This window comes from Filicampus tigris, chromosome 5, assembly GCF_054856515.1.
Source record: "Filicampus tigris isolate MCC_2025a chromosome 5, RoL_Ftig_1.0, whole genome shotgun sequence".
NCBI lineage: Eukaryota > Metazoa > Chordata > Actinopteri > Syngnathiformes > Syngnathidae > Filicampus > Filicampus tigris.
In genome coordinates, this window is record NC_141221.1 from 25807501 (window position 1) to 25818095 (window position 10595).

General features: G+C 39.2%; 1 protein-coding gene across 1 annotated transcript in view; it reads right to left on the reverse strand.

Moving 5' to 3' along the window:
* LOC147147935 (leukocyte surface antigen CD53-like) overlaps nucleotides 1–1776 on the reverse strand; it is a 6360-nt gene extending 4584 nt beyond the window's left edge. Inside the window, exons 1-2 of the mRNA XM_086032048.1 lie at nucleotides 1629–1776; nucleotides 557–631 (exon numbers count right to left, since the gene is read on the reverse strand). Of these exons, the coding sequence (XP_085888174.1) occupies nucleotides 557–619 (63 nt within the window). The 5' untranslated portion in view covers nucleotides 620–631; nucleotides 1629–1776. The remainder of the gene's footprint in view (nucleotides 1–556; nucleotides 632–1628) is intronic.
* Nucleotides 1777–10595: the final 8819 nt, after the last annotated feature.

Genomic DNA, 10595 nt, shown 5'->3' on the forward strand with positions numbered 1-10595 from the left:
AGCATCATCTTTTAATTTTTTGTATTGTATTGTACTGTATTTTGTAAACTGTATTTTGACTGTAGTATGTATTACTCTTCTGAGACCTGGAGATCCAAGCAAAAAAAAAGTCTAATTTCCACTATAATATGTTTTCTTGAAGCAGTTTTAGTCTAGTACAGTTCTCCGTCTCTCGTCGTTAGTGCTAAGGTTCTGTATGTTTTGTGTTACACTGTTAACCGTAGGTTTTAGACCTACAGTATATCACATGTTGTTAATTGGTACTTCAGAAAAAAAATGCTCGTACAGTTAATAAAGGTTTTATGATGACTTGTAATTCCATTGAAGTTCAACTGTTCCCATAAAACTGAATTACAAACAAAAATGGTGCAAATTTAGTTAAGTCGTTTAAAATCAAAGTGATTTAGGTACAAACATACTGCTAATGAAAAATAATATATACTATTAACACAATTACAATTACAATTAACTTTAGTAAGTTGCTTTTGTGATTGGTTGGATTTGACATGTTTATGGCATCACAGCATAAGAACAGATGAATCAAAGATATACGTACAAAACAAAAAAAGTTGGCGACACACATGGTGTACTTTAAACACTTGAGGCAGCCGTGGGTCATCGTGTGAAGGCTCTGTTAAGACACGTTACAAGATCATGAAAATGCAAATACAAACAGAAACCTTTTGAAAACATAACAGTGTTTTGTGGTTATATGCTGAGTTTGTCTTCACAAATCAACAGTCACACTTCGGGGGGGAAGTGATTCTGAGTCATCACATTTCCTGTCTTTACTCACAAGTTTACAAAGAGAAACTGTCTTTTAAATACATTTGCGACATTTAGATTTCTATTTTACTGAGTAGAACAAAGTGATATGCACAGTGCCCAGCATATATGAGTACACCCCAACAGGTTTGTAAGACCACCTTTAGTTTCCTTTCAGAATCAAGATTTTCTATACTATACTCGATACTATACTACAAAATACTCCCTCAAATGTGGGCCTTTGAATGCAAGCAAGATTTGTTCATTTGTACACACAAAACAGTCATTTTATCAACAAATTTATTAAAGACCAAGTTGCACAAATAAGTAGACCCTGAGAAAAAGATTGACAACTTGTTCATTCCAGACCTAGCAGACATATTGTTATCCATAAAAGTCATGGAGGTCATACAAAATGCATTCATTAAATAGATTAACTTACTTTATAATGTATACATTAAATCATCAATCTTCCTTTCATGTTAGAGTTAAACATATATTTTACCCAAAAATATTTTGTCAAAATTTGGGAAATTTTTCTTTCAATGAGATATTGAAAAAACAATTTTTTTTCAAGGCGGGTGTACTCATATATGCTGAGCACTATATATATATATATAGTAAATAATAAATAAGGAGAATGTTAAAAATCTACTAATACTATAATATTGAAAATGTATTGGTAAGGGTTGCTACTCTTTCAGCATTATTTATAAAACGACTCCATTGACTGTCCATACTTGATATATTACAAGTGTTATTTTTCTTCAGAAAGCAAGTACAGTCATCCTGATGAAGCTTCGTCTCACACAAAAAATGTGACACTTTAAGTCAAAGTCTAAAACAGACAAACTGCCTCTTACCTTTTTTTCGAAGACGATTAAGAATTCTTTATTTTTTGTTGTTTTTTTTGAGAACTCTGCTGCTGCTTACACTTCCCCTTCTCTTTGTACTGAGGACTGTGTTGTGCCTCATGGGGCTTTCAGCACTGTCTTACTTCCTCTTTCTCAACATTGGGTGGAAAATCTATGAGTGAGAAAGTTCAGTATGGAATGAACCAAAATAACACTGGTTTTATTTCCAGTCGGCAAGTGGAATCCGAAAAGCCTGCTCTCATCAAAGTGTCAAATCCTATTTATCTGAACAAAGATGCAGGCAAAGTCTCAGGGCCCCATTTTTGTGCCCAGTGCAAGTTTAGCACGAAGTGCGGTCTAATTGTTTTGGTATTTTCATAGAGGGGCACAGTTAGAAACAGACGTTTGCACTGTTGTGGGAGTGAACACAACCAACTTGCTTCCCGACCAATGGAAGAGGCTCCTCTCATTACCTTTAAATTCAGAGCAGGAGAGGTGCACCTTGAAAAAAAAGAGTCAGTTGGATTTACATTAACAAGGATGGACATTGGTTGGATACATTAAAATCATGTTTCACCAACAATAATAGTGTTGAAAATAAAATCATATAGCGCTAGATGAGCTCTGAGACAGCTGCAGTACATCCAGAATGCTACTGCTTGAGTTTGACTAGGACCAGGAAACACGACAATATTAGCTCAGTGTTCAGGTCTCTGCGCTGGCTTCCTGTTTCTCAGAGCATAGACTTTAGAACAGCTCTGCTTGTGTACAAGTGTCTTCCTGGCCAATGCCAATATACATCTCTGACAAGTTAGTGCCATATGAATCTTCTCTGGTTCTGACAACCTGTCCTGCTGGTGCCCAAGTCAGAACTAAACACAGTAAATCTGCACTTCAGTTTTCTGCTGCTGAAGTCTGGAACAATCTACAAAGCATCACAACTATGAAAATGTTCAAATCTAAGGTGAAAACGGTCCTATTTTAGCTCTGCATTTGACAACTAAAACAATTTAAAAAATGTTACTGCATGTGCAATAATAATAATAATAGTTTAAAATGTTTAATTTTAGAAATCCGTGCCATGGGAGTTTGGAGGGGGGGGGGGGCACAAGCATCTTGGTGGGCGGGCACGGCCCCGTATGGCCCACCGGTGGAGACAGGTCTGCGGAGCCTATGCCCCGCCCTGCACAAACAACACATTTTGTCTCTTTGATAAAATTCAAAGGGTTTGGGCATTCAATATAAATTAATTAATTGAGAAATTGCACTGCTTTTCAGGAGAAGTACTTTATAACAATAGAAATGTATTTTCTTTGACACGCAATAACAATATGAATGCTAGTCTCTCATTATTTGTACAATGACATCAGAGTGGAAGGACTGATTCGTATGACACTGATGTGTTGGGGAACTAGAACAAAATGAAGAAGTAGTCTTTTCTCAAGCACACCATAACTATGAACACTCAATGGAAAAGAATCCGGACCAAATTTCGACACCGTCCGTACTGGTACCAAATGGCCCACACTTAGTCCGGTCCATTGTACTCCCGAATCAGCCTCTCATAAGATCCCCCAGAGGACATGGTCAAACTCCTCCACAAGTCCACAAAGCGCATGTAGACTGGTTTGGCGAACACCCATCCATCTTCGAAGACCCGGCTGACCCCACTATTTCCCAACAGACCCTCTTCTCCAGCACCTTTAAATAGACCTGACCAGGGAGGCTGAGTAGTGTGATCTCCCTGTAGTTGGAACACACACTCTGGGCCCCCTTTTTTCAAAGGGGGACCAAAACCCCGGTCTATAAATCCAGAGGCACTATCCCCGCTGTCCAATGAGATGTTGCAGAGGCGTGTCAAACAGGACAGCCCCACAACATCCAGAGCTTTTAGGAACTCTGGGCGCGTTTCATCCACCCCCAGGGCCCTGCCACCCATATTTTTTAAAATTGAAAAATAAACGTAAAGTAAATAAAAGTAAAGTAAAACGTAAAAGTAATAAATAATGATTCTCTCAAAAATCAGTGGACATAAAAGTTGAATAAAAAGTTGCTATGTTGAATAATAAAAATGATGTTATTTATTACTTTTACGTTAAGTCCAGATGCTTTATATTCTTAGAAAAAGAATTGTTTGATGGAATGTAAATTGCATGTTACAGAGTCTTACATTCTGTACAATAATATTAAAGGGGAAGGCTACCCGAAAAAAAGAATTTAAAATATGTTTCATGCAGCCCCACTAGTCTAAACACATCAGTCTGATTGGAAAACTGGTGAGCCGTGATAGGTCGTTACCTGAGCCCTGAGCAACTGTGATGTCATTTTCAGTTGACAAACAGTGGCAAAATGAGAAACGAGTGGATTTTGCTGCTTAATTCATATTTCTCAAATGCAATATTAATCAGAATACCATGTTTAGACTAGCTGGGCCGCATAGAGCATATTGTTGTAAAGAATTTCTGTCGGTTGATTACCCCCTTTAATTATTAATTAAGAATGAAACCTGTGCCGCACTTTTTTTGTTTCAATGAACATTTGGGCTTTCTACGCTACCGTAGTTTAATGTTGTTCGTAATGGTGGTACTTGGAGAGCTAGGTACTTTGTATTGCTTTTGGTGGTACTTGGTGTAAAAAGTTTGAGAACCTCTGCCCCAGGCAATTGCCTGCCTAGCGTTGCAACAGCTCTGTAACTAAATTTAAAACAGTGATCCATCTGTTCCCCTTTCAACATGTGCAAGAGTGTATTTTTTTTTTTTTTTTTGAGCATGATGTTCAAATAGTAGGAAGACATAGAAGAGTGTTCCATCAAATTATAAATCTTAAATATTAGTTATTGTTTTCATAGTATTCTGTTTTGTATTTTGCTGATGTTTTTTATGAATATGTAGGTAGGGTAAGGGTCAAAGGTAAAACTTTGAACAGACTTGATCTTGGCAAGTGTAATATGGAGTGGGCCATATGCGTGGGCGCAAAAGGCTTCAAATGTATGATGTCATTGTGTCTGGGCTGAGAGGTAATTTCCTAAGTGACACGTGTGCATTAAGGACAAGCTGCTGGCTGGCATTTGTATATGAAGAATAGAATTTAAGTGTTCTCACTCGTGAAGCAACATCATGAACCCGGTTGAAACCTTTATTTTGAGTTGCCACATCACAATTATAACCCCAAAGGGAATTCCTCTCTTTACTTCAGTCCATCCATCCATCTATTATCTATACCGCTTCTCCTCGCAAGGGTCGCGGGCGTGCTGGAGCCTATCCCAGCTGTCTTCGGGCAGTAGGCGGGGGACACCCTGAATCGGTTGCCGGCCAATCGCAGGGCACACCGAGACAAACAAACAGTGTCCAATCAACCTACCAAGCATGTTTTTTTTTGGAATGTGGGAGGAAACCGGAGTACCCGGAGAAAACCCACGCAGGCACGGGGAGAACATGCAAACTCCACACAAAGAGGCCGGAGCCGGGATCGAACCCACGACCTCTGAACTGTGAGGTGGACGTGCTAACCAGTCGACCACCGTGCCGCAGGCTTAATTCTTTTATGTTTTATATATAATTTATGTCTATATTTATTAATACATGCACCACAGCCTTTTCTTGTTTTTGTTTTATTTATTGTATTGTAAAGTGCTTTGTTACAGCCCTAGCTGTTATGAAATGGGCTGTATAAATAGTGAGGTGAAACCCCATATATATATATATATATATATATATATATATATATATATATATATATATATATATATATATATATAGTGCTGTCAAACTTATTGTGTTATCGGAAGGTATTTAAATAATTGATTGCGTCAAAATATTTGACGTATTTAACGCATGCGCAGAATGACCGCCCATGCATAATCCCACTCAGTGCAGTGCATTGAGCAGCAGAGCGTACACGTGCGTGCGTGTGTAAATAGTAAAGCAGGTTAGGCCCTCTGGGTAGGGGAATTCATATTCTTAAAAAATACAGATGGAACAATAAATAAACAGGAAGTCGTTTGCACTCATTGCAAACAGTGTCGTACAGTTTCCCCTGGCTCGCGGATGTCGCCCGCGGGAGTATAAAGAAGCATTTCGAAACAAGGGGGCAGCTTTAAAATATGAATAAATTGGTTTGCCTCAGCCATTGAGGATGAGTAGAGAAGAGGGCTGTCTTGTTTTGTGTTCATAAAGTCAGTTAATCTAACACACGACGTGCTAAACAGACCATAACACACCCGTTATATTAGCCAAACACATTCCTGTGCACTTCAGGGACCATTAGGAAAACATAAACTCAAAGAATATTACAAGGGCCACATATAAATGTGTACATTACACACACACACACCCACTTTGTTTGCACACGTTTGAAATATTTCTGTCACTGTTCTGAGGCCCTTTTGCCCTTTTGTTTTTGCAACGAATCAAAATACAGAAAGAATGTTAATAATTTAAAATTTTTCATTTTCATCTTATGAGTATTTATTGTTATGATAGTATGAAGTATACATTACATATGAACAGTATGTTGAATGTATATATCCGTCTTATCTTATCGTTCCATTCCAACTACATTCTACAGAAAAATATGACATATTTTGGAGATATTGATTGATTATTTTTTAAGCTGCGATTAACTCGATTAACATTGTTAATCATTTGACAGCCCTAATATATATATATATATATATATATATATATATATATATATATATATATATATCAAAATGTAACATTTATATTTGGAGTCAACATATTCGCATTTAACTTCTACATTCCAAATGTATATGTATGGTTAGATTCAACATTTAGATTTAGTTTTAAAATGTATACAGTGTTCCCTCGCTACTTCGCGGTTCGGTTATAGCAGCTTCACTCTCTCGCTGGTTTTCATTTGTGACCATAACTTCATCTATTGCAATTAGTTTTACCTCGCTGTTTTACGTGTTTTCTTGCTCTTATTCTTCTTTCTAAGTTGGACCAGTCAAGAAATGTTGATTTTTATGAGGGGAACTTTGTTTTATAAAAACTGAGACCCTGAACATTGACGATGCTTTTGGAACTTCACTCCTACACCCATGCACAGTGTTTTTGTTCGGAGAGGCAGAGTGCACTTCCCTCTGAAGGATTTCCGAACGCAGCCTATGTTCTGAACCAACCAGCAGCTTGTGCTTGAACTGCTGCTTCCATCTGGACTGCCTGACACACTGGCGCACCATGTCCCCAGTTGGAGCTCCTAGAGCTTGCACCAGCACCCTCTTTTTGGTGCCGAATGGCACATTTGCTTAGTGCTCTGAGTTTCCTAACAGTCAGAGTGCAGCAATGTGTGCTCGTAGCGTATTTCCACACGTGCCCTAGTGCTCCTAAAATCCTCGTTTGATCATCATGGGTGCGTTAGGAAATACGCTCAGAGTGCGTTGCTTCATTCAGACTGTTCGGAAACTCCGAACGTTATTCAAATGTGCCGTTTGGTGATTCATAGTGCCTGAAAATGCAGTGCTCAGGACAGGCAGTACAAGGAAAGTAAACAGCTGCGTTCAGAAATAAATGTGAGCGGGGCACGCGCTGCAACCTGGCAGAGGATGAGGACGAAAAAACGTCAGCTAATAACGACATTAATGTTTTTCATTTTATCTTAAAATGGCTTTCCTTAGAGGAAAGTCAACCCAAAAATGTTCTTAACCAAGAATATGTTCTATGCTCTCCAAACACGGCATTCTGATTAATATTGTGTTTGTGGAATATGAGTTAACCCATTAAGGTTGGTAGCGTTTTTACCACTAAAGCCGGGAGGGCTGTTTGCGTCTTTAGTACGTATAGAGCGGATACGTCATTTTATTTTTTTAAATCCAATTGTCTGTCCCTTAAGGCCTAGATACACCAACGTCGGACGTCGGTAACCATCGGGGCGTCGGATTGCACCGTCTGATTGATGTAGCGAACACCGTCGTAATGTCAGACCCCGTTAGGAAGCATCTGGTGGGCGTTTCAGCATGTTGAATCGGCGTCGTAAGTCATGACAGTGGTCACTCTGATTGACGCAGACGATCGCAGGAGCTCTGAAATAAGTGACGGCAGTGAAAAATACAACATGCTTGTGGATTTTGAACCAGTGGGGGCAGTCGAACGTGACATACGGTTTGGATATATGTTTGTAGACGATGACGATATTGACGGCTTTGTAACAGAATAGAGGATGGTAATTACCACTTGATTTTTTTTTTTTAATTAAAAATAGCTTCTCTTCCACTGACACTTTATTTCAGTAAATAATAATAGACTCAGGTCTGTGCGAAAGCCACACGCCTATGCTCTCAAATTCTTTTGGAATGATGTTTCTGTCTGCTACAGGGGCTGAGATATTTATTATTTAAATTATTTATTATTTCCGGAAAAACTTCAGGTTTTAGAGGGTAATTCCAAAGTCGACCTTAGGCTTTAGAAAGTTGTTTAGCCAGGCGCTGTAGGCCTTGATGGGTTAAGCAGTAAAATCCACCCATTTTTGTCTATCTCGGGGAAGGGGGAATTTTGCCACTTGTTGTCGACTGAAAACGACATCACAGTTGCTCAGGGCTCAGGTAACGACAATCATGGCTCAGCTTCAGAAAACAAGTGAGCTGTGGTTGGTCATTACCTGAGCAACTGTGATGTCATTTTCAGTCGAGAGAAATGACAAAATGGCCGCCCCCTGAGATGGCTAAAAAGGGGTTGATTTTGCTGCTTAACTCATATTCCACAAACGAAATAGAGTATCAATCAGAATACCAGGTTTAGACTAGTGAAGGCGCATAGAACATACAGTATTATTGCAAATAATTTTTGGGGTCGACTTCCACTTTAACTAGAATCCCAAATCGCATTGTAGCCAAAGGTACAATCCTGATGGATTAATGTTCCCTGTGAATTATTGTCATGCAAAGCCAAAGTTAGTTGCCATGACTAATTCCGTACTTCCGGCGGAAGTGCTTTTTCTTCTTCTTGTTTAAAAGAAGAAGAAGAAGAAGAAGAAGCAACAATAGTCATGGCCACTAACATTCGGTTTACACAACAACAATGAATGATTTACAAGGCCCATTAATCTAGTAGGATTGTATGTTTGGCTACAATGCGAAACTGGATCGTAGTTTCTTTCTTTCTTGGAACGTGTTGCCCGCGAACAGTATAGTAAGTCAGGAAAAAAATATTTATAGCTACCATTTATTTTCATGGTTTGTATTTCAATTTCACATTTAAAAGGTTTACCCTTAGGTTTACCATTTAATATATAGACTGTCCAAAATTCACACCAGTTTTTTAAACATTGTTTGAAGCTAAATGTGACAAAGTGTTGCTGTCATTTTCAGCATGAACGTTTTACAAACAGCAGACCAGATAGTGATGAGTTTGCAGATAGGCGAGGGAAGAAAGCTTCCTTGCTTACGCACAGCTCACTGCAGCACTTCATACACACAGGTGAAAGGAAAAGCAAAAGGTGAGTTAATCCTTTGATGCTGTCTGAAAAGATGTCATGCAAGTTACACTGACATGACATGATATTACATGACATGCTAATGTCATGACAGCTCGGTGATATGTGCAGCATGAAAGGCTTTGGGCTGAAAAATATAGTCTTGTTCCCAATTATGCAACCTACTGAAGCCTGTAAGGTGTGGCTCTTAGTGACACACCTGTGCTGTCATTTCTCCATCAAATATGACTTAATTTTTACATGCTATGAGGCACTTTCCAGTCACCACAGGGGCACAGTTGGCTTTTATGTGTTTGTGCCCTAGTTCCCGAAGGAGAGCCCTGGAACATTTTCTGTTTACGCATTCACTGTGATAACATTTTCCTCGCTGAATCACAGGCAAGGCTGTGTAGTGGTGGCACCTTTCCTCCGCTGCTAACAGGGAACGCTGTGTGTTAGTTAGCCATTTCGGCAGCCACCACACCAAAGTTCCTTTGAAATGCCCGTTTGTTTATTCTACAGTACTAAATATGCAGGATACCATTTAGGAAACCTCATATTCACTGGAGGGAAAGGCTGCATTAGTGTTGATGTCTCTTTTTTTTTTTTTTTTAAAGCTCAAATCTGCTTCTCACATTGTGTTCAATTAGAATAACTTTCAATGTTTTCCAACAATTTGTTGTGCTCTCTTTTGAACTCCATACCTGTCAAGTTGTACACTTTTGGCATAATTTGTACAGGCGGAAATGCCTTTTCAAACATGTACGCCGCACGTCGCTGATTTTCTCTTCATGTGACAGCAACCATTCGAAAATGTGTAATGCGTAAGATTACATACAGATATGTAAAGGCAAATTACAACTTTTGTAAGATTCAGTACAGCCTGGGGTTGACAGGTATAATTTTCATTCTTGCTTTTTTCACAATAATAAAAAAAGACTCCACCAACACTCCATCAGATGCAAATAGTCATTTTGTTCTTATTACATTTTTAGGCCAAATGCATCCGATATAGAGCTCCATTTCGACAGTCATACATGTGTGTAAATCAGTATCTGTAGCCTACTTTCCGATATGTGACTTACAAAGAACGTTCTAGCTTGTTTTGCTAACACTGCGGTCACCGCTGCTGTATTCTCCCTGCTGTCATCGCTCATATCAGACGTAGAGGAGGAATGTGCAGGCCACCACTTCCCACTGTCCCTGTTACTTGGACGGCAGCCAACCGCCACACCTGCTTTTACCCCAAGCAGTAGGCCAACTAGTCAGCTTTTTCTTACATTTGATTTGATGCCAAAAGCTCATGCTACGCAACTACGATGTAACATGCTCACAGCCATCCATGAAATCTAATACTCTGCTGGTGATCAGCTCAGATTGCTGTGGCTGATGCGCAATATGAACAGTATGTGCATGGAGGGAAAATGGAGCCAATTCAGGTTAAGATTGGGATGAGTGATGACTGGAGTGTACCAGAGCTTTGTAAGGACACTCGTATGAGGAATTCGTCAGAGACGTAAATTGTGACGTTGAAATCCTGACACT